Genomic DNA, 24892 nt, shown 5'->3' with positions numbered 1-24892 from the left:
GAGACTGAAATGTCATCTCCAGATATCGAAACACCTTTGGAGAAACATGTAGAAACTGAAGTGAAGGCAAAAAAGAGCAAAAAGAAAACGATTAGAATGGAAAGGTCAACCATTGAAAAAGCTGAAACAAAAGAAAGTAATCGAGAAGCACCAATATCTTTGCCAAAGGAAAGAAAAGTTGAATTGGCAAAAACTGAAGAGCTGAAAGAAGTTGTTTTAGAGGATAGTGTAAATGATGCAGGTTTGAAAATTTTGATTGAACAAGTTAATGCAACAGAAATTCTGAAAGTACCAGATATTTTGCATAGCCAGACGCTAAAAGTTGAATTCTCCTTAGAAGATTGTTTGGCTATGAAAGAAGATGTAGATAGTGGATCTATAGAAGATACTACCAGTACAGCCACTCAACAAGAGCCACCTACTGAGGAGCATGTGTCAGAGAATGCTATAATAAGCACAATAAAAGTGGGAGATGTGCAGGTGGAAGATAAAGATCAAATGACTGGCGGAAAAATTGCAGCTGATGATATATCAACTGATAGTAGTGTGCCAGGCAAAGGTGATGTGTGTGATCTTTCGAGGACTGAGGATTCCATCAATGAGTTGGACAAATATGAGGAAGGTTTTTCTCTTTGTGATGCAGAATTAAATAAAATGAGGCCAAGTGCACAAGAGCTAGAAACTGAAATCTACATTCCAGAAGAAAAAACAGACTCAGCATTTCAGAGGGTGCTTACTGAAGCAACAACTGTTGATGCTTTATCTGAGACAGCGGCTAAACTAAGCAAAACATCAAAGATGGAAACTGTAATTCCATCTCTAAAAATAGAAGAACTTGATAAAGCGCTCATTGAAAAACCATATGATGACATTGAAGCAACTTCTATAGATGTTAAAATATCAAAGGAAGTTCTTAAACAAGTTGATGCATTGTTGGAAAATATAGAATCTCAAGGAGATGTTACAGAGTTCTCCACAGAATCTGAGCTTCTAGAATATGACATTTCATTGAAACCCCACAAACATACATTATCATCATTCAGAATAACTTCTTCGCAAATACTGGAGGATGCGGAAGCTCTGGAGGAAAGCATGGAACGACAAAAGGAATTCTCACCTTCTCCTGACGAAAATGTAAATAAAGTTCCAGATAGTGAAATGTCATCTCCAGATATCAAAACACCTTTGGAGAAACATGTAGAAACTGAAGTCATGGCAAAAAAGAGCAAAAAGAAAACAATTAAAATGAAAAGGTCAACCATTGAAAAAGTTGTAACAAAAGAAAGGAGTCGAGAAGCACCAATATCATTGCCAAAGGAAGGAACAGATGAATTGTCAAAAACTGAAGAGCTGAAAGAAGTTGTTGAACAGGATAGTGTAAATGATGCAGGAATTAATATTTTGATTGAAGAAGTTAATGCAACGGAAATTCTAAAACTACCAGATACTTTGCACGTTCAGATGGTAAAAGTTGACCTCTCCTTAGAAGATTGTTTGACTATAAAAGAAGATGTAGATAATGGGACTAGAGCAGACACTATGAGCACTGCCACTCAACAAGAGCCACCTATTGAGGATCGTGTGTCAGAGAATGCTAGAATAAGCACAATAAAAGTGGAAGATGTGCAGCTGGAAGATAAAGATCAAATTCCTGGTGGAGTAATGACAGCTGATGATGTTTCAACTGATAGTAATATGCCAGGCAAAGGTGATGTGTGTGATCTTTCGACAACCGAGGATTCCATTAATGACTTGGACAAATGGGAGAAAGGTATTTCTCTTAGTGATGCAGAATTAACTGTATTGAGGTCCAATGTACAAGAGCTAGAAACTGCAATCACCATTCCAGAAGGAAAAAGAGACTCAGAATGTCATGGGATGCTTACTGAAGCCACAACTGTTGATGCTTTAACTGAGACAGCGGCTAAACTAACCAAAACATCAACAATGCAGACTGGTATTCCATCTGTAAAAATGGAAGAACTTGTGAAAGCGCACAATGAAACGCCATATCACAAAATTGAAACAACTTCCATAGACATTAAAATATCAAATGAAGTTCTTAAACAAGTTGATGCGTTAATGGAAAATATAGAATCTCAGGGAGATGTTACAGAGTCATCCAGAGATTCTGCGCTTCTAGAATATGGCATTTCATTGAAACCTCATAAACGTACATTACCATCATTCGGAATAACTTCTTTACAAATACTGGAGGATGCGAATGCTCTGGAGGAAAGCAAGGAAGGGCAAAAGGAATTCTCACCTTCTCCTCCGGATAATGTGAATAAAGTTATAGAGACTGAATTGTCATCTCCAGATGTCGAAACAACATTGGAGAAACATGTAGAAACTGAAGTGAAGGCAAAAAAGAGCAAAAAGAAAACAATTAGAATGAAAAGGTCAACAACTGAAAAAGTTGTAACAAAAGAAAGGAATCGAGAAGCACCAATATCTTTGCCAAACGAGGGAAAAGTTGAATTGGCAAAAACTGAAGAGCTGAAAGAAGTTGTTGAACAGGATAGTGTAAATGATACAGGAATGAACATTTTCATTGAAGAAGTTAATGCAATGGAAATTCTGAAAGTACCAGATACTTTGCACGTCCAGCCGGTAAAAGTTGAATTCGCTTTAGAAGATTGTTGGGCTATGAAAGAAGATGTAGATACTGGATCTATAGCAGATACTACTAGCACTGCCACTCAACAAGAGCGGCTTACTGAGCAGCATGTGTCAGAGAATGCTACAAGAAGCACAATAAAAGTGGAAGATGTGCAGCTAGAAGATAAAGATCAAATGTCTGTCGGAAAAATTGCAGCTGATGCTATATCAAATTACAGTAGTGGGCCAGGCAAAGCTGTTGTGTGTGATCTTTCGACAACTGAGGATTCCGTCCATGACTTGAAAAAATGGGAAAAAGGTATTTCTCTTTGCGATGCAGAATTAAGTGACATGAGGCCCATTGTACAAGAGCAAGAAACTGCAATCTACATTCCAGAAGAAAAAACAGACTCAGCATTTCAGGGGGTGCTTACTGAAGCAACAACTGTTGATGCTTTATCTGAGACAGCGGCTAAACTAAGCAAAACATCAAAGATAGAAACTGTCCATCCATCTCTAAAAATAGAAGAACTTGATAAAGCGCACATTGAAATACCAGATGATGACATTGAAACAACTTCTATAGACATTAAAATATCAAATGAAGTTCTTAAACAAGTTGATGGGTTAATGAAAAAAATTGAATCTCAAGGAGATGTTACAGAGTCATCCAGAGATTCTGAGCTTCTAGAATATGACATTTCATTGAAACCTCACAAACTTACATTACCATCATTCGGAATCACTTCTTCGCAAATACTGGAGGATGCAGAATCTCTGGAGGAAAATAAGGAAGGGCAAAAGGAATTCTCACCTTCTCCTGAGGATAATGTGAATAAAGTTCTAGAGACTGAAATGTCATCTCCAGATATCGAAACACCTTTGGAGAAACATGTAGAAACTGAAGTGAAGGCAAAAAAGAGCAAAAAGAAAACGATTAGAATGGAAAGGTCAACCATTGAAAAAGCTGAAACAAAAGAAAGTAATCGAGAAGCACCAATATCTTTGCCAAAGGAAAGAAAAGTTGAATTGGCAAAAACTGAAGAGCTGAAAGAAGTTGTTTTAGAGGATAGTGTAAATGATGCAGGTTTGAAAATTTTGATTGAACAAGTTAATGCAACAGAAATTCTGAAAGTACCAGATATTTTGCATAGCCAGACGCTAAAAGTTGAATTCTCCTTAGAAGATTGTTTGGCTATGAAAGAAGATGTAGATAGTGGATCTATAGAAGATACTACCAGTACAGCCACTCAACAAGAGCCACCTACTGAGGAGCATGTGTCAGAGAATGCTATAATAAGCACAATAAAAGTGGGAGATGTGCAGGTGGAAGATAAAGATCAAATGACTGGCGGAAAAATTGCAGCTGATGATATATCAACTGATAGTAGTGTGCCAGGCAAAGGTGATGTGTGTGATCTTTCGAGGACTGAGGATTCCATCAATGAGTTGGACAAATATGAGGAAGGTTTTTCTCTTTGTGATGCAGAATTAAATAAAATGAGGCCAAGTGCACAAGAGCTAGAAACTGAAATCTACATTCCAGAAGAAAAAGCAGACTCAGCATTTCAGAGGGTGCTTACTGAAGCAACAACTGTTGATGCTTTATCTGAGACAGCGGCTAAACTAAGCAAAACATCAAAGATGGAAACTGTAATTCCATCTCTAAAAATAGAAGAACTTGATAAAGCGCTCATTGAAAAACCATATGATGACATTGAAGCAACTTCTATAGATGTTAAAATATCAAAGGAAGTTCTTAAACAAGTTGATGCATTGTTGGAAAATATAGAATCTCAAGGAGATGTTACAGAGTTCTCCACAGAATCTGAGCTTCTAGAATATGACATTTCATTGAAACCTCACAAACATACATTATCATCATTCAGAATAACTTCTTCGCAAATACTGGAGGATGCGGAAGCTCTGGAGGAAAGCAAGGAACGACAAAAGGAATTCTCACCTTCTCCTGACGAAAATGTAAATAAAGTTACAGATAGTGAAATGTCATCTCCAGATATCAAAACACCTTTGGAGAAACATGTAGAAACTGAAGTCATGGCAAAAAAGAGCAAAAAGAAAACAATTAAAATGAAAAGGTCAACCATTGAAAAAGTTGTAACAAAAGAAAGGAATCAAGAAGCACCAATATCTTTGCCAAATGAGGGAAAAGTTGAATTGGCAAAAACTGAAGAGCTGAAAGAAGTTGTTGAACAGGATAGTGTAAATGATACAAGAATGAACATTTTCATTGAAGAAGTTAATGCAATGGAAATTCTGAAAGTACCAGATACTTTGCACGTCCAGCCGGTAAAAGTTGAATTCGCTTTAGAAGATTGTTGGGCTATGAAAGAAGATGTAGATACTGGATCTATAGCAGATACTACTAGCACTGCCACTCAACAAGAGCGGCTTACTGAGCAGCATGTGTCAGAGAATGCTACAAGAAGCACAATAAAAGTGGAAGATGTGCAGCTAGAAGATAAAGATCAAATGTCTGTCGGAAAAATTGCAGCTGATGCTATATCAAATTACAGTAGTGGGCCAGGCAAAGCTGTTGTGTGTGATCTTTCGACAACTGAGGATTCCGTCCATGACTTGAAAAAATGGGAGAAAGGTATTTCTCTTTGCGATGCAGAATTAAGTGACATGAGGCCCATTGTACAAGAGCAAGAAACTGCAATCTACATTCCAGAAGAAAAAACAGACTCAGCATTTCAGGGGGTGCTTACTGAAGCAACAACTGTTGATGCTTTATCTGACACAGCGGCTAAACTAAGCAAAACATCAACGATAGAAACTGTCCGTCCATCTCTAAAAATAGAAGAACTTGATAAAGCGCACATTAAAACACCATATGATGACATTGAAACAACTTCAATAGACATTAAAATATCAAATGAAGTTCTTAAACAAGTTGATGCGTTAATGGAAAATATAGAATCTCCGGGAGATGTTACAGAGTCATCCAGAGATTCTGCGCTTCTAGAATATGGCATTTCATTGAAACCTCACAAACTTACATTACCATCATTCGGAATCACTTCTTCGCAAATACTGGAGGATGCAGAATCTCTGGAGGAAAATAAGGAAGGGCAAAAGGAATTCTCACCTTCTCCTGAGGATAATGTGAATAAAGTTCTAGAGACTGAAATGTCATCTCCAGATATCGAAACACCTTTGGAGAAACATGTAGAAACTGAAGTGAAGGCAAAAAAGAGCAAAAAGAAAACGATTAGAATGGAAAGGTCAACCATTGAAAAAGTTGAAACAAAAGAAAGGAATCGAGAAGCACCAATATCTTTGCCAACGGAAGGAAAAGTTGAATTGGCAAAAACTGAAGAGCTGAAAGAAGTTGTTTTACAGGATAGTGTAAATGATGCAGGTATGAACATTTTGATTGAACAAGTTAATACAACAGAAATTCTGAAAGTACTAGATACTTTTCATAGCCAGACGCTAAAAGTTGAATTCTCCTTAGAAGATTGTTTGGCTATGAAAGAAGATGTAGATAGTGGATCTATAGCAGATACTACCAGTACAGCCACTCAACAAGAGCCACCTACTGAGGAGCATGTGTCAGAGAATGCTATAATAAGCACAATAAAAGTGGGAGATGTGCAGGTGGAAGATAAAGATCAAATGACTGGCGGAAAAATTGCAGCTGATGATATGTCAACTGATAGTAGTGTGCCAGGCAAAGGTGATGTGTGTGATCTTTCGAGAACTGAGGATTCCATCAATGAGTTGGACAAATGTGAGGAAGGTTTTTCTCTTTGTGATGCAGAATTAACTGAAATGAGGCCAAGTGCACAAGAGCTAGAAACTGAAATCTACATTCCAGAAGAAAAAACAAACTCAGCATTTCAGAGGGTGGTTACTGAAGCAACAACTGTTGATGCTTTATCTGAGACAGCGGCTAAACTAAGCAAAACATCAAAGATGGAAACTGTCGTTCCATCTCTAAAAATAGAAGAACTTGATAAAGCGCTCATTAAAACACCATATGATGGCATTGAAGCAACTTCTATAGATGTTAAAATATCAAAGGAAGTTCTTAAACAAGTTGATGCATTGTTGGAAAATATAGAATCTCAAGGAGATGTCAGAGAGTTCTCCACAGAATCTGAGCTTCTAGAATATGACATTTCATTGAAACCTCACAAAAATACATTATCATCATTCAGAATAACTTCTTCGCAAATACTGGAGGATGCTGAAGCTCTGGAGGAAAGCAAGGAACGACAAAAGGAATTCTCACCTTCTCCTGACGAAAATGTAAATAAAGTTCCAGATAGTGAAATGTCATCTCCAGATATCAAAACACCTTTGGAGAAACATGTAGAAACTGAAGTCATGGCAAAAAAGAGCAAAAAGAAAACAATTAAAATGAAAAGGTCAACCATTGAAAAAGTTGTAACAAAAGAAAGGAGTCGAGAAGCACCAATATCATTGCCAAAGGAAGAAACAGATGAATTGTCAAAAACTGAAGAGCTGAAAGAAGTTGTTGAACAGGATAGTGTAAATGATGCAGGAATTAATATTTTGATTGAAGAAGTTAATGCAACGGAAATTCTAAAACTACCAGATACTTTGCACGTTCAGATGGTAAAAGTTGACTTCTCCTTAGAAGATTGTTTGACTATAAAAGAAGATGTAGATAATGGATCTAGAGCAGACACTATGAGCACTGCCACTCAACAAGAGCCACCTATTGAGGAGCGTGTGTCAGAGAATGCTAGAATAAGCACAATAAAAGTGGAAGATGTGCAGCTGGAAGATAAAGATCAAATTCCTGGTGGAATAATGGCAGCTGATGATGTTTCAACTGATAGTAATGTGCCAGACAAAGGTGATGTGTGTCATCTTTCGACAACCGAGGATTCCATTAATGACTTGGACAAATGGGAGAAAGGTATTTCTCTTAGTGATGCACAATTAACTGTATTGAGGTCCAATGCACAAGAGCTAGAAACTGCAATCACCATTCCAGAAGGAAAAAGAGACTCAGAATGTCATGGGATGCTTACTGAAGCCACAACTGTTGATGCTTTAACTGAGACAGCGGCTAAACTAACCAAAACATCAACAATGCAGACTGGTATTCCATCTCTAAAAATGGAAGAACTTGTGAAAGCGCACATTGAAACGCCATATAATGAAATTGAAACAACTTCCATAGACATAAAATTATCAAATGAAGTTCTTAAACAAGTTGATGCGTTAATGGAAAATATAGAATCTCAGGGAGATGTTACAGAGTCATCCAGAGATTCTGAGCTTCTAGAATATGGCATTTCATTGAAACCTCATAAACTTACATTACTATCATTCGGAATAACTTCTTTACAAATACTGGAGGATGCGAATGCTCTGGAGGAAAGCAAGGAAGGGCAAAAGGAATTCTCACCTTCTCCTCCGGATAATGTGAATAAAGTTCTAGAGACTGAATTGTCATCTCCAGATGTCAAAACAACAGTGGAGAAACATGTGGAAACTGAAGTGAAGGCAAAAAAGAGCAAAAAGAAAACAATTAGAATGAAAAGGTCAACAACTGGAAAAGTTGTAACAAAAGAAAGGAATCGAGAAGCACCAATATCTTTGCCAAATGAGGGAAAAGTTGAATTGGCAAAAACTGAAGAGCTGAAAGAAGTTGTTGAACAGGATAGTGTAAATGATACAGGAATGAACATTTTGATTGAAGAAGTTAATGCAACGGAAATTCTGAAAGTACTAGATACTTTGCACGTCCAGCCGGTAAAAGTTGAATTCGCCTTAGAAGATTGTTTGGCTATGAAAGAAGATGTAGATAGTGGATCGATAGCAGATACTACTAGCACTGCAACTCAACAAGAGCGGCTTACTGAGCAGCATGTGTCAGAGAATGCTACAAGAAGCACAATAAAAGTGGAAGATGTGCAGCTAGAAGATAAAGATCAAATGTCTGTCGGAAAAATTGCAGCTGATGCTATATCAAATTATAGTAGTGGGCCAGGCAAAGCTGTTGTGTGTATTCTTTCGACAACTGAGGATTCCGTCCATGACTTGAAAAAATGGGAGAAAGGTATTTCTCTTTGCGATGCAGAATTAAGTGACATGAGGCCCATTGTACAAGAGCAAGAAACTGCAATCTACATTCCAGAAGAAAAAACAGACTCAGCATTTCAGGGGGTGCTAACTGAAGCAACAACTGTTGATGCTTTATCTGAGACAGCGGCTAAACTAAGCAAAACATCAAAGATAGAAACTGTCCATCCATCTCTAAAAATAGAAGAACTTGATAAAGCGCACATTGAAACACCATATGATGACATTGAAACAACTCCTATAGACATTAAAATATCAAATGAAGTTCTTAAACAAGTTGATGCGTTAATGGAAAATATAGAATCTCAAGGAGATGTTACAGAGTCGTCCAGAGATTCTGCGCTTCTAGAATATGGCATTTCATTGAAACCTCACAAACTTACATTACCATCATTCGGAACCACTTCTTCGCAAATACTGGAGGATGCAGAATCTCTGGAGGAAAATAAGGAAGGGCAAAAGGAATTCTCACCTTCTCCTGAGGATAATGTAAATAAAGTTCTAGAGACTGAAATGTCATCTCCAGATATCGAAACACCTTTGGAGAAACATGTAGAAACTGAAGTGAAGGCAAAAAAGAGCAAAAAGAAAATGATTAGAATGGACAGGTCAACCATTGAAAAAGTTGAAACAAAAGAAAGGAATCGAGAAGCACCAATATCTTTGCCAACGGAAGGAAAAGTTGAATTGGCAAAAACTGAAGAGCTGAAAGAAGTTGTTTTACAGGATAGTGTAAATGATGCAGGTATGAACATTTTGATTGAACAAGTTAATACAACAGAAATTCTGAAAGTACTAGATACTTTGCATAGCCAGACGCTAAAAGTTGAATTCTCCTTAGAAGATTGTTTGGCTATGAAAGAAGATGTAGATAGTGGATCTATAGCAGATACTACCAGTACAGCCACTCAACAAGAGCCACCTACTGAGGAGCATGTGTCAGAGAATGCTATAATAAGCACAATAAAAGTGGGAGATGTGCAGGTGGAAGATAAAGATCAAATGACTGGCGGAAAAATTGCAGCTGATGATATGTCAACTGATAGTAGTGTGCCAGGCAAAGGTGATGTGTGTGATCTTTCGAGAACTGAGGATTCCATCAATGAGTTGGACAAATGTGAGGAAGGTTTTTCTCTTTGTGATGCAGAATTAACTGAAATGAGGCCAAGTGCACAAGAGCTAGAAACTGAAATCTACATTCCAGAAGAAAAAACAGACTCAGCATTTCAGAGGGTGCTTACTGAAGCAACAACTGTTGAAGCTTTATCTGAGACAGCGGCTAAACTAAGTAAAACATCAAAGATGGAAACTGTCATTCCATCTCTAAAAATAGAAGAACTTGATAAAGCGCTCATTAAAACACCATATGATGGCATTGAAGCAACTTCTATAGATAATAAAATATCAAAGGAAGTTCTTAAACAAGTTGATGCATTGTTGGAAAATATAGAATCTCATGGAGATGTTACAGAGTTCTCCACAGAATCTGAGCTTCTAGAATATGACATTTCATTGAAACCTCACAAACATACATTATCATCATTCAGAATAACTTCTTCGCAAATACTGGAGGATGCTGAAGCTCTGGAGGAAAGCAAGGAACGACAAAAGGAATTCTCACCTTCTCCTGACGAAAATGTAAATAAAGTTCCAGATAGTGAAATGTCATCTCCAGATATCAAAACACCTTTGGAGAAACATGTAGAAACTGAAGTCATGGCAAAAAAGAGCAAAAAGAAAACAATTAAAATGAAAAGGTCAACCATTGAAGAAGTTGTAACAAAAGAAAGGAGTCGAGAAGCACCAATATCATTGCCAAAGGAAGGAACAGATGAATTTTCAAAAACTGAAGAGCTGAAAGAAGTTGTTGAACAGGATAGTGTAAATGATGCAGGAATTAATATTTTGATTGAAGAAGTTAATGCAACGGAAATTCTAAAACTACCAGATACTTTGCACGTTCAGATGGTAAAAGTTGACTTCTCCTTAGAAGATTGTTTGACTATAAAAGAAGATGTAGATAATGGATCTAGAGCAGACACTATGAGCACTGCCACTCAACAAGAGCCACCTATTGAGGAGCATGTGTCAGAGAATGCTAGAATAAGCACAATAAAAGTGGAAGATGTGCAGCTGGAAGATAAAGATCAAATTCCTGGTGGAATAATGGCAGCTGATGATGTTTCAACTGATAGTAATGTGCCAGGCAAAGGTGATGTGTGTCATCTTTCGACAACCGAGGATTCCATTAATGACTTGGACAAATGGGAGAAAGGTATTTCTCTTAGTGATGCACAATTAACTGTATTGAGGTCCAATGCACAAGAGCTAGAAACTGCAATCACCATTCCAGAAGGAAAAAGAGACTCAGAATGTCATGGGATGCTTACTGAAGCCACAACTGTTGATGCTTTAACTGAGACAGCGGCTAAACTAACCAAAACATCAACAATGCAGACTGGTATTCCATCTCTAAAAATGGAAGAACTTGTGAAAGCGCACATTGAAACGCCATATCATGAAATTGAAACAACTTCCATAGACATTAAAATATCAAATGAAGTTCTTAAACAAGTTGATGCGTTAATGGAAAATATAGAATCTCAGGGAGATGTTACAGAGTCATCCAGAGATTCTGCGCTTCTAGAATATGGCATTTCATTGAAACCTCATAAGCTTACATTACTATCATTCGGAATAACTTCTTTACAAATACTGGAGGATGCGAATGCTCTGGAGGAAAGCAAGGAAAGGCAAAAGGAATTCTCACCTTCTCCTCCGGATAATGTGAATAAAGTTCTAGAGACTGAATTGTCATCTCCAGATGTCGAAACAACAGTGGAGAAACATGTGGAAACTGAAGTGAAGGCAAAAAAGAGCAAAAAGAAAACAATTAGAATGAAAAGGTCAACAACTGAAAAAGTTGTAACAAAAGAAAGGAATCGAGAAGCACCAATATCTTTGCCAAATGAGGGAAAAGTTGAATTGACAAAAACTGAAGAGCTGAAAGAAGTTGTTGAACAGGATAGTGTAAATGATACAGGAATGAACATTTTGATTGAAGAAGTTAATGCAATGGAAATTCTGAAAGTACCAGATACTTTGCACGTCCAGCCGGTAAAAGTTGAATTCGCTTTAGAAGATTGTTTGGCTATGAAAGTAGATGAAGATAGTGGATCTATAGCAGATACTACTAGCACTGCAACTCAACAAGAGCGGCTTACTGAGCAGCATGTGTCGGAGAATGCTACAAGAAGCACAATAAAAGTGGAAGATGTGCAGCTAGAAGATAAAGATCAAATGTCTGTCGGAAAAATTGCAGCTGATGCTATATCAAATTACAGTAGTGGGCCAGGCAAAGCTGTTGTGTGTATTCTTTCGAAAACTGGGGATTCCGTCCATGACTTGAAAAAATGGGAGAAAGGTATTTCTCTTTGCGATGCAGAATTAAGTGACATGAGGCCCATTGTACAAGAGCAAGAAACTGCAATTTACATTCCAGAAGAAAAAACAGACTCAGCATTTCAGGGGGTGCTAACTGAAGCAACAACTGTTGATGCTTTATCTGAGACAGCGGCTAAACTAAGCAAAACATCAAAGATAGAAACTGTCCATCCATCTCTAAAAATAGAAGCACTTGATAAAGCGCACATTGAAACACCATATGATGACATTGAAACAACTTCTATAGACATTAAAATATCAAATGAAGTTCTTAAACAAGTTGATGCGTTAATGGAAAATATAGAATCTCAAGGAGATGTTACAGAGTTATCCAGAGATTCTGCGCTTCTAGAATATGGCATTTCATTGAAACCTCACAAACTTACATTACCATCATTCGGAATCACTTCTTCGCAAATACTGGAGGATGCGGAATCTCTGGAGGAAAATAAGGAAGGGCAAAAGGAATTCTCACCTTCTCCTGAGGATAATGTGAATAAAGTTTTAGAGACTGAAATGTCATCTCCAGATATCGAAACACCTTTGGAGAAACATGTAGAAACTGAAGTGAAGGCAAAAAAGAGCAAAAAGAAAACGATTAGAATGGAAAGGTCAACCATTGAAAAAATTGAAACAAAAGAAAGGAATCGAGAAGCACCAATATCTTTGCCAACGGAAGGAAAAGTTGAATTGGCAAAAACTGAAGAGCTGAAAGAAGTTGTTTTACAGGATAGTGTAAATGATGCAGGTATGAACATTTTGATTGAACAAGTTAATGCAACAGAAATTCTGAAAGTACCAGATACTTTGCATAGCCAGACGCTAAAAGTTGAATTCTCCTTAGAAGATTGTTTGGCTATGAAAGAAGATGTACATAGTGGATCTATAGCAGATACTACCAGTACAGCCACTCAACAAGAGCCACCTACTGAGGAGCATGTGTCAGAGAATGCTATAATAAGCACAATAAAAGTGGGAGATGTGCAGGTGGAAGATAAAGATCAAATGACTGGCGGAAAAATTGCAGCTGATGATATGTCAACTGATAGTAGTGTGCCAGGCAAAGGTGATGTGTGTGATCTTTCGAGAACTGAGGATTCCATCAATGAGTTGGACAAATGTGAGGAAGGTTTTTCTCTTTGTGATGCAGAATTAACTGAAATGAGGCCAAGTGCACAAGAGCTAGAAACTGAAATCTACATTCCAGAAGAAAAAACAGACTCAGCATTTCAGAGGGTGCTTACTGAAGCAACAACTGTTGATGCTTTATCTGAGACAGCGGCTAAACTAAGCAAAACATCAAAGATGGAAACTGTCATTCCATCTCTAAAAATAGAAGAACTTGATAAAGCGCTCATTGAAACACCATATGATGACATTGAAGCAACTTCTATAGATGTTAAAATATCAAAGGAAGTTCTTAAACAAGTTGATGCATTGTTGGAAAATATAGAATCTCAAGAAGATGTTACAGAGTTCTCCACAGAATCTGAGCTTCTAGAATATGACATTTCATTGAAACCTCACAAGCATACATTATCATCATTCAGAATAACTTCTTCGCAAATACTGAAGGATGCAGAAGCTCTGGAGGAAAGCAAGGAACGACAAAAGGAATTCTCACCTTCTCCTGACGAAAATGTAAATAAAGTTCCAGATAGTGAAATGTCATCTCCAGATACCAAAACACCTTTGGAGAAACATGTAGAAACTGAAGTCATGGCAAAAAAGAGCAAAAAGAAAACAATAAAAATGAAAAGGTCAACCATTGAAAAAGTTGTAACAAAAGAAAGGAGTCGAGAAGCACCAATATCATTGCCAAAGGAAGGAACAGAGGAATTGGCAAAAACTGAAGAGCTGAAAGAAGTTGTTGAAAAGGATAGTGTAAATGATGCAGGAATTAATATTTTGATTAAAGAAGTTAATGCAACGGAAATTCTAAAACTACCAGATACTTTACACGTTCAGATGGTAAAAGTTGACTTCTCCTTAGAAGATTGTTTGACTATAAAAGAAGATGTAGAAAATGGATCTAGAGCAGACACTATGAGCACTGCCACTCAACAAGAGCCACCTCTTGAGGAGCATGTGTCAGAGAATGCTAGAATAAGCACAATAAAGGTGGAAGATGTGCAGCTGGAAGATAAAGATAAAATTCCTGGTGGAATAATGGTAGCTGATGATGTATCAACTGATAGTAGTGTGCCAGGTAAAGGTGATGTGAGTGATGTTTCGACAACCGAGGATTCCATTAATGACTTGGACAAATGGGAGAAAGGTATTTCTCTTAGTGATGCAGAATTAACTGTATTGAGGTCCAATGTACAAGAGCTAGAAACTGCAATCACCATTCAAGAAGGAAAAAGAGACTCAGAATGTCATGGGATGCTTACTGAAGCCACAACTGTTGATGCTTTATCTGAGACTGGTATTCCATCTCTAAAAATAGAAGAACTTGACAAAACACACATTGAAACACCTCGTGATGACATTGAAACTTCTTCTATAGACATTAAAATATCAAAGGAAGTTCTTGAACAAGTAGATGCATTAATGAAAGATATTGAATCTAAAGGAGATGTTACTGAGTCCTCCACAGAATCTGAGCTTCTAGAATATGACATTTCATTAAAACCTCACAAATTTACATTATCATCATTCAGAATAACTTCTTCGCAAATACTGGAGGATGCAGAAGCTCTGGAGTACAGTAAGGAGCGGCAAAAGGAATTCTCACCTTCTCCTGAGGAAAATGTAAATAAAGTTCCAGAGACTGAAATGTCACCTCCAGATATCAAAACATCTTTGAAGGAACCTGAAGAAACTGAACTTAAGGCAAAAAAGAGCAAAAAGAAAACAATTAAAATGAAAAGGTCAATCATTGAAAAAGTTGTAACAAAAGAAAGGAGTCGAAAAGCACCAATATCGTTGCCAAAGGAAGGAACAGTTAAATTGGCAAAAACTGAAGGGCTGAAAGAGGTTGATGTACAGGATACTGTAAATGATGCAGCAATACATATTTTGATTGAAGAAGTTAATGCAACAGAAATTCTGAAACTGCCAGATACTTTGCACGTCCAGCCGGAAAAAGTTGAATTCTCCTTAGAAAATAGTTTGGCTATGAAAGAACATGTAGATAGTGGATCTATAGCAGATACTACCAGCACTGCCACTCAACAAGAGCAGCCTACTGAGGAGCATGTGTCAGAGAATGCTATAATTAGCACAATAAAAGTGGAAGATCTGCAGCTAGAAGATAAAGATCAAATGACTGGTGGAAAAATTGTACTTGATGATACATCAAATGATAGTAGTGTGCCAGGCAAAGGTGATGTGCGTGATTTTTCGACAACCGAGGATTCCATCAATGACTTAGACAAATGGGAGAAAGGTATTTCTCTTAGAGATGCCGAATTAACTGTATTCAAGTCCAGTGTACAAGAGCTAAAAACTGCAATCTACATTCCAGAAGAAAAAACAGACTCAGAATTTCATGGCATGCTTACTGAAGCAACAACTGTTGAAGCTTTAACTGAGACAGCGGCTAAACTAACCAAAACATCAAAGATGGAGATTGGCATTCCATCTCTAAAAATGGAAAAACATGAGAAAGCGCACATTGAAACACCTTATGATGAAATTGAAACAACTGCCATAGATATTAAAATATCAAAGGATGTTCTTAAACAAGTTGATGCATTAATGGAAAATATAAAATCTCAAGAAGATGTTACAGAGTCCTCCAGATATTCTGAGCGTCGAGAATATGACATTTCATTAAAACCTCACAAACGTACATTACCATCTTCCGGAATAAGTTCTTTGCAAATACAGGACAATGCGGAAGCTCCTGAGGAAAGGAAGGAAGAGCTTAAGGAATTCTCACCTTCCCTTGAGGATAATGTGAAAAAAGTTCTAGAGACTGAAATGTCATCTCCAGATATCGAAACAGCATTGGAAAAACATGTAGAAACTGAAGTGAAGGCAAAAAAGAAAAAAAAGAAAACATTTAGAATGAAAAAGTCAACCATTGAAAAAGTTGTAACAAAACAAAGGATTCGAGAAGCACCAATATCTTTGCCAAAGGAAGGAAAAGCTGAACTGACAAAAACTGAAGAGCTGAAAGAAAATGATGTACAGGATAGTGTAAATGGTGCAGGAATTAACATTTTTATTAAAGAAGGTAATGCAACTGAACTTCTGAAAGTACCAGATACGGTGCAATTCCAGATGATAAAAGTTGAATTCTCCTTAGAAGGTTGTTTAGCTATGAAAGAAGACGTAGATAGTGGATATATAGCAGACACTACCAGCAATGCCACTGAACAAGAGCCACCTATTGAGGAGCAGGACTCAGAGAATGCTAGAATGAGCACAATTAAAGCAGAAGATGTAAAGCCGGAAGATAAAGTTCAAATGTCCTTCAGAAAAATTACAGCTGATGCTATATCGAATTATGGTAGTGGACCAGGCAAAGCTGTTGTGTGTGATCTTTCGACAACCAAGTATTTCGTCTATAACTTGGACAAATGGGAGAAAAGTATTTCTCTTTGTGATGCAGAATTAACTGAAATGAGCCCCAGTGTACAAGAGCTAAAAAGTACAATTTACATTCCAGAGGAGAAAACAGACTCAGAAGTTCATGGTATGCTTACTGAAGCAACAACTGTTGACGCTTTGTCTGAGACAGTGGCAAAACTAACCACAACATCAAAGATGGAAACTGGCATTCCATCTCTACAAGTAGTAGAACTTGAGATAGCTCACATTAAAACACCTGATAATGAAATTGGAACACCTTCCATGGACATCAAAATATCAGAGGAAGTTCTTAAACAAGTTGATGACAAGTTGGGAAATATAGATATTCCAGGAGGCATTACAGAGTACTCCAGAGAAACTGAGATTCTAGAATTTGACCGTTCAGTGAAACTACACAAATTTAAACTACCATCATTTGGAATAATTTCTTCGCAAATACTGGAGGATGCGGAAGCTCTGAAAGAACACAAGGCAGAGGAAAAGGAATTCTTACTTTCACCTGTGGATAATGTAAATAAAGTCCTAGATGTTGAAATCTCATGTTCAGATATCGAAACACCTTTTATGAAATCTGTAGAAACTGAAGTGAAGGCAGCAAAGGACAAAAATAAATCCATCTTAATGAAAAGGTACACTTTTGAAAAAGTTGTAACAAAAGAAAGGAGTGGAGAAGTAACAGTATCTTTGTCAAAGGAAGAAGTTGAATTGACAAAACCCGAAGAGCTAAAAGAAGTTGATGTACAGGAAAAGGATGAAGTAACACCCATTTTGATAAAAGAAGTAAATGCAATGGAAATTTTAGAAGAACAAGATACTTCGAGCGTCCAGACTGAAAGAGTTGAATTGTCTTTAGAAGATTCTTTAGCTATGAAAGACGATGTAGATGGTGGCTCTATAGCAGAAACTACCAGCAGTCCCGTCCAACATGAGCTACCTAATAAGGACCATATCTCAGAGAATGCTAGGATAAGTTTGGTAAAAGTAGAATATGTGCAGATAGAAGATGAAGATCAAATGAGTGGTGGAATATTAGCAGCTGGCAATACATCAACTGATATTAGTGTGCATGTCAAAGGTGATGTGTGTGATCTTTCAACAACCAAGGTTTCCATCAATGACTTGGACAAATGGGAGAAAGGCATTTCTCTTTGTGATGAAAAATTAACTGAAATAAGGCCCAGTAAAGATGAGCAAGAAACTGCCAACTACATTTCAAAGGAAACAGCAGACTCTGAATGTCATCTGAAGCTTTCTGAAGCAAAAACTGTTGATGGTTTCTCTGACACAACGGCTGAACTCATCAAAACATCAAAGATGGAAACTGTCATTCCATCTCTAAAAATAGAAGAACTTGATAAAGCGCACATTGAAACACCATATGATGACACTGAAACAACTTCTATAGACATTAAAATGCCAATGGAAGTTCTTAAACAAGTTGATGCATTGATTGAAAATATAGAATCTCAAGGAGATGTTACAGAGACCTCCAGAGAATCTGAGATTCTAGAATACGACCTTTCATTGAGACCTCACAAACTTACATTACCATCTTTCAGAATCAATTCTTCGCAAATATTGGATGACGCAGAATCTCTGGAGGAAAGTAAGGAAGGGCAAAATGAATTCTCACCTTCTCCTGAGGATAATGTGAATAAAGTTCTAGAGACTGAAATGTTGTCTCCAGATACTGAAACACCTGTGGAGAAACTTGTAGAAACTGAAGTGAAGGCAAAAAAGAGCAAAAAGAAAAGAATTAGAATGAAAAGTTCAACCGTTGAAAACGTTGTAACAAAAGAAAGGAGTCGAGAAGCACCAATATCGTTGGCAAAGGAAGAAGTTGAATTGTCAAAAACAGAAGAGCTGAAAGAAGTTGATGTAAAGGATAGTGAAAAGGATGCAGAAGAGAAAATTGTGATTGATGAAGTTAGTCTTGAGGAAATTCTGAAAGAACCAGATACTTCAAATGCCAAGACGGTGAGATTTGAATTGTCCTTAAAGGATTCATTGACTATGAAGGAAGCTGTAGACACTATTAGCAGCACCGCCCAACAAGACCCACTTATTGAGGACCATGTGTCAGAGACTGCTAGGATAAGCACCATATTATTAAAAGGTGTGCACATGGAAGTAAAAGATCAAATGACTGATGAAAAAATACATGCTGATGATACATCAATTGGTGTGCGAAGCAAATATAATGTATGTGATATTTTACCAACACAGGTTTCCATCACTGACTTGGACAAATCGGAGAAAGGTATTTCTCTTCATGATTCAGAATTGACTGAAATAAGGCCCAGTGAACAGGAGCCAGAAACTGCAATCTGCATCCCAGGGGAAAAAGCAGACTCAGAATGTCTTGGGATGCTTATTGAAAAAACTGTTGTTGATGATGCCTCAGAAACAATGGCTGAACTCACCAAAATATTAAAGTTGGAAACTGACAATACATTTCTAAAAATGGAAGAACTAAATAAGGCACATATTGAAACACGAAATGATGAAATCAAAACAACTCCTATAGGCATCAAAATATCTAATGAAGTTCTTCAACAAGTCGACGCCAAGATGAAGAATGTAGAATTCCCCATAGAGGTTACAAAAAACTCCACAGAAACTGAGATTCTAGATTTCGATGGTTCAGTCAAGTTTCACAAATTTAAATTACTGCCATTCGGAATAACTTCTTCACACGTAGTGGAGGATGCAGTACTGCTGAAAGAAAACACAAAAGAGCAAAATGAATGCTCACCCTCATCTGATGATAATGTCAATAAAGAGATAGATGATCAAATCTCTTCTTCTGATATTGAGACAACTCCTGAGAAATGGATAGACATTGAAGTAAAGGCTGCAATGTCTAGTTTTGACATAACATTGACTAACATCTGGCCTATTGATCAAAACCACAAGACAGCAAAGTTAATTTCAAAAGAAAGATTGGAAATGAAAAGTTCATCAATGCCAACTGAAGAAGTAGGTGTCAATGATACTTCTAGAACAGTAATTGAACAGGCTGGAGCATTAACATCACAAAGAGATATTCCGGCCTTTGCAAGTGGTGAAATTATTAAATATCAAAAGCAAACATGGAGAGATGAACCTAATTTGTCTTGTTTACCTATTATCAAATCAAAAGAAGACAAGAAAGGGTTTATTTTAGAGTGTAAAAATGTAGCATTGGCAGAGCAGTGTGGAAATGGTTTAAAAGAACCGGAGACTAAAGATACAGAAGATTTAATCAAATTTGATAAATGTATATTAATGTCAACTGATTTAGCTACTAAAAACATCATCGATGAAGCTGATTGTCACATAGAAAGCAGGGAAGCAAAACATGTTATTTCAGACACATTGACAGCTGCTATTGATCATAAATTCTCATCCTATGAACTCCAATCTTCAGAAAATATGTTTTTCATGGAGACTCCGACAGATACTGAAATAAATACAACAAAGTTCAGAAGGAAAATAACAAAAATCAAACTGTCCTCTTCTGATAATATTAGTTCAGAAGAACCGAGTCCAGAGGTTACTCTTAATTTTTCTTTTGGAAAAGAATACAGTATGTTGTGTAAAAGTGAAGATGTGAAAAATGAAAGAGATGCAGGTCATGAATTAGGAGGTGCAGCTGATATAAACAGTCCTTCTGATAATATATCTAATATGAATGTTACAAAATTAAAAACATGTGCTTTTAAAATAAAGACATCAAGGGACCAAATACTGGAGGATATTGCTTTTCAACCTAGTGAAACACTGGAGAATCAATTTACTGAAAACAAAGTTGCAGCTACACTCTCAGACAAAAAAAAAGAAATGCAAGAGCCCAAGGGAAACATAGGCGGAAGTCATAAATCCCCCTTCAAATTTAAATTCCAATCTCCATCTATTGTCTTTCCGACTTCTATGGATGATGTGAAACAAGAATCTAACACTACGATCGAAGACGCATCCTCCAAAAAAACAGAAATGCAGGGGAGATCAGACAATGAACCTTCTAAACTCCCAGGGTGGTTTAGATTCCCAAAAATAGGTTTTTCCTCATTATGGAAAGAAGACAAATCTGCTGATAAGGATTAAGAGAACAAATGATTGAGTAATACGCAGGTAAAATCTGCAGCGTTACAAAATGGATGACAAAAAACTTTGAGAGTGAAAGTATATTATGTTTATAGAATACGATACATGTTCATTGTTAACACATTGGTAAAAAGAATGCTAAACACAACCATATGAAGTACATATTTATACTTTTTAATTGGAATGAATACTTTATAATTGTTTCTTTCCAGGACATCCATTTATCGATCCTCTGCTTTACAAACTTGCTCTGGTTTAGGCGAATAGAGCACTTCCCTTTACTTATTTGGGGGCAATTGATTATAAATCACCTTCTATCACACATAGATATATCTATAAGAATTTATCATTAATGGCTTTGAAAAGTCTGATCACTATATTAAAAACTGTTTTAGAAAGTGTGTAGTGCCTAAGAGACCAGGGTGCTAATGCCATTTTTAAGAAAACAAGTTGTTTGGCAAATTTTAAAATTATGTTTGTATTTATGAATAAAACATTTTCTTTCTTCTATTTCTTAAAAAGCAAGAAGTACCTGTTTGCCAACGGGCTCAGTGAAGTATGCATATTGTTTATGCTGGTTAGCATTCAACAAAGAAGCAGTTTTCCTCTGAGGTCTTTGTCAACAGCCATTGATAACAATGCTGGAGTACAGCAAGTGGAGCTTGACGCCACTGGAAAAACCTTGTTGGAACAGCTCTGTCCACAATTACTAATATTTTGCTATGTATGTCTGAAATCTTGGTGTAATTTCCACTGTGGACTTGTCCCTAAGAATCCCTGATTTAGCAAGTGAAGGCAGCCTTGAGGGTGGGAATGAGGAGACTGGTATAATGTAGACCAAAACATGCTTCTTCTTCTAAGACTTCAATCCTGCTAGCCCTACACAACACAGTTAGAACTAAACTTGATGCCTCTTAGAGCCCTCCATCACACATCTCCACATTGAATGATCAGATGAATACACTAGCCCGCTCAGCCCTCCTGCCTCAGATCGCTTTGTCTACATGTGCTGAGTGGAATGGGTTTGAATGATAGTGCTCCTATTTATGTTGGCTGCCTCATACATGAGCCTTTGTTAACACTGTGAGTAGGTAAAGGCATAGGCAGGGACACAAAAGAAACACAATCCCACCAATTTCAAATAGTCCAATTTCAAATCTGAAAACTTTCCCCCCAAAAAATGTTTCTGTGCATAATGCTAATTGCTGTTTATCCCATCTATTTTAAACACTCCGGGGCCTGAAAGACAAAAATGGATCTAATAGTTCCTCACACCTAATGTATGTCTCTCGTCTCCACCCACCGATGTATTGTCCATTCTGTCAATGTAGAGTGAGTTTGACCTTTGCAATCAGTGTAACACGGATTTCAACTTGTCCATCTAAGAATGGATACTAATTCCAGTCCCAGCAGATGCAGCAATGGACAATTATTCCAGTTAAGGCAGTCACTGCGATGGACAGTTATTGCAGTCCAGGTGGTCACAGCAATGTAGACGATTCCAGTCAGAGCGGTCAGGTGTATATACTATCTTGTTTTTAAGGATGCAGCCAATGACCATGCACTGTAGTGGGAATATATCACCCAGGTGTGCTCTGTACCTCACTCTTCATGGAATTGAGGCAGTGTGGCTAGCCTACTTTCTCTTCTGAACTGGCCAGCTGTGCATCCTAAAGCTTTTCACATCTGGATAAATACTTCAAATTCCAACAGGATGGGTAGGGACAAAATATGGTTACCGCCTATTGCCTTACTGGTTGGCTGATGTGAAAGGCATGTATCGGTTTCAGTCCAGGTGCTGGTGCACAGTTGTCACCACATGAGAAAATAGCACCATGGAAATGGAAAGTAATTGGAATATAAGTCAAAAGTCTCATCCGAGAGGCCACAGAATGAATTAGCCTGGGGACTGATGTACCTTCTAGCCCCCCAGACAACACGCAGTGCATACTGGCGGGCAGTGTGGGGAAGCTCGCACTACAGTAGAGGTCTAAAAGTTCCTAGCGCTTTCCATTTTGGCTCTATGACTCGTCTGTAACCCAAACAGAAAATTCACGTAAGCACCTGAATGTAGATTTGTCTGCCAAATATGTTGCGAATCAAGCAATGCCTTGGAACTCTACACCTTATTACATATGGACTTGGGAGTGTGTGTGAAACTGTTCAGGCAAGAAGGTAGCCTCCCAGTTGCTTCATCAGGGCCACTGGAATGTGAACTCATTAAAGAATCCAGGGCTCACACAAGAGAGTCGTGCATAGCAAGGTTTGGTGTGGTGGATATAACAAGTGGAGTGTAGATCAGCAACTGCATCATTAAAAACGCAAAGTGAAGTGCCTGGCCATTCTGCCTAAAATCCCTGCTCTGCTGTGATTTTAGGGACTGACTGGTAGTAATAATTTACATTTTCTGGTATGGATGCCATAAGTGGCACTCCGGTCAAAATCCAAGCTTTCACTACAGTACTGTGAATCATACCTTTTTGTAAATACAGTAACCAAAGACATGGAAACCCACACTACCACCTGAGACTATTAAGGGAACCCACAAAACTTAGTATTGCTTGCAATGTAATTATTTTTCTATTTTTGCACAAGCTAGGCTGTGGTCAAACCTTTACGTTTTTCAAGGACAACCCGTTATAGAGAATGCACATATATGTACCTGTTGATAAATAGGAATTTATATGATTCTAGTTGCTGACTAAACTCTATAGAAAGCACATATATGCAATAATGTGAATTTTACGCATCTAAATGGAACAATTATTTTTGTATTCTATTTTTTTCAAGTTGTCCAGTGCCAGGCATTCCTGCTCATTTGTTCTTCAGTGTTTGCTTTGAACTATGGAACTTGCTTATGGTCCAAAATTTAGAAAAGTACCAGAAAGGCAAAAATTATAAATGGCTGAAATACTCACACCTGACATGAGACAACTTGATATCGCTTTTACGTGTGAATATAATAAGTATGCAGATGTTCCCGGGAAAATGAGGTCATAATTATGTTTTACAATATTTCCGTTATAAAACTTGTAAATAATTGTTAGCATTTGGGAGAGGGCTACTTCTCTCAGTATTGCCAAATGTTAAAATCTATGATGTGCTTTGCTTTCATAATTTTATTTTAACACTCGACATGTAATATCAAATGAGTATACTCTGTATAGAAAATAAACAGTAAAATATTTCAAGATATTGATTCCTTTTTATTATTGTACAACAGCAAATTATATTCAGGAAAACAAAGACATTATGTCACACACAGGAGCAGGGCCAGACTGGGAATTCAACCGGACAGGTTTGGAGGGGGGCTGCTAGCAATTAGAAGCACTTCTTCCGCTTTAGCATTGCTACCAGTTTTGTTACAGGAGGCTGATATTGCAGCACTGCTGAAAAACTGCCCCCCACCCTTTCGGCCCACAGAAAAATGCCCGGTGCCCGCTACAGCTAGTCCGGCCCTGCACAGAAACACCTGTGAAGCATTGCGGCCAAAAATGTGTGCTCTGCTAGGTACTTCATTCTAAAAATTAAAATGTTCCTCTGCAAAGATAAGGTTCACAAAAGGGTGGGAGTAACTCAAGGGGGAAGGGGAATATATGGCCCAGTAGCTGCCCTTAGTCCTCTAAGATCTGGACTTGAAACCTTCTGCTTTATGTGTTAAATTTGCATACACGTGCCATTCATCTTCCACTCTCATTGGTTGAGTCAGGGATCTGTCTTTCGGGGAGGGCGGGTTTAGCTGGACGGAGGCAAGACTTAAAGCAGCTCAAGGAAGGCACACAAGAAAATAAATGTTTTATCTAAGGGAAGGCCACCTTTTCCCACTACTACCAGAATATATTTCCAACTTTGCAATTAGTTGTGAGTATTTGGTGCAAGAAGATCTGTCTAGCGTGTTAAAATTATGGTCCAAAACTGTTCATTTTTTTATCGCCTTACAATTTTGTTTACACTAATTGCAATCAGCAAGGTAATGTTACATTCTAAATGAATACAACGGCAGAGGAGACAATATTATAGCAATCTTTATAACAATTACAGCTATAAATGCAAATAATAAAACCTTTGCATGTTTGATGCTTTGCATGCAAGAGGTTTCTACTTTCCTTGAATAAGAATGCCTGTTAATGCA

General features: G+C 37.5%; 1 protein-coding gene across 1 annotated transcript; it reads left to right on the top strand.

Moving 5' to 3' along the window:
• The first annotated feature begins 473 nt into the window (after positions 1-473).
• LOC147690272 (uncharacterized) lies at positions 474-23947 on the top strand. The gene has a single exon (XM_086937910.1). The coding sequence runs from the start codon at positions 499-501 to the stop codon at positions 20758-20760; it is 20262 nt and encodes a 6753-aa protein (XP_086794036.1). The 5' UTR covers positions 474-498; the 3' UTR covers positions 20761-23947.
• Positions 23948-24892: the final 945 nt, after the last annotated feature.

This window comes from Lissotriton vulgaris, chromosome 9, assembly GCF_964263255.1.
Source record: "Lissotriton vulgaris chromosome 9, aLisVul1.2, whole genome shotgun sequence".
NCBI classification, from domain to species: domain Eukaryota; kingdom Metazoa; phylum Chordata; class Amphibia; order Caudata; family Salamandridae; genus Lissotriton; species Lissotriton vulgaris.
The sequence above is the reverse complement of the archived record's forward strand: the minus strand, read 5'-3'. Positions and strand labels throughout refer to the sequence as shown.

What these genes read in the sequence shown, in the direction of transcription:
- LOC147690272 (XM_086937910.1), top strand. Translation starts at nt 499, where the DNA reads ATGACTGGCGGAAAAATTGCAGCTGATGATATATCAACTGATAGTAGT.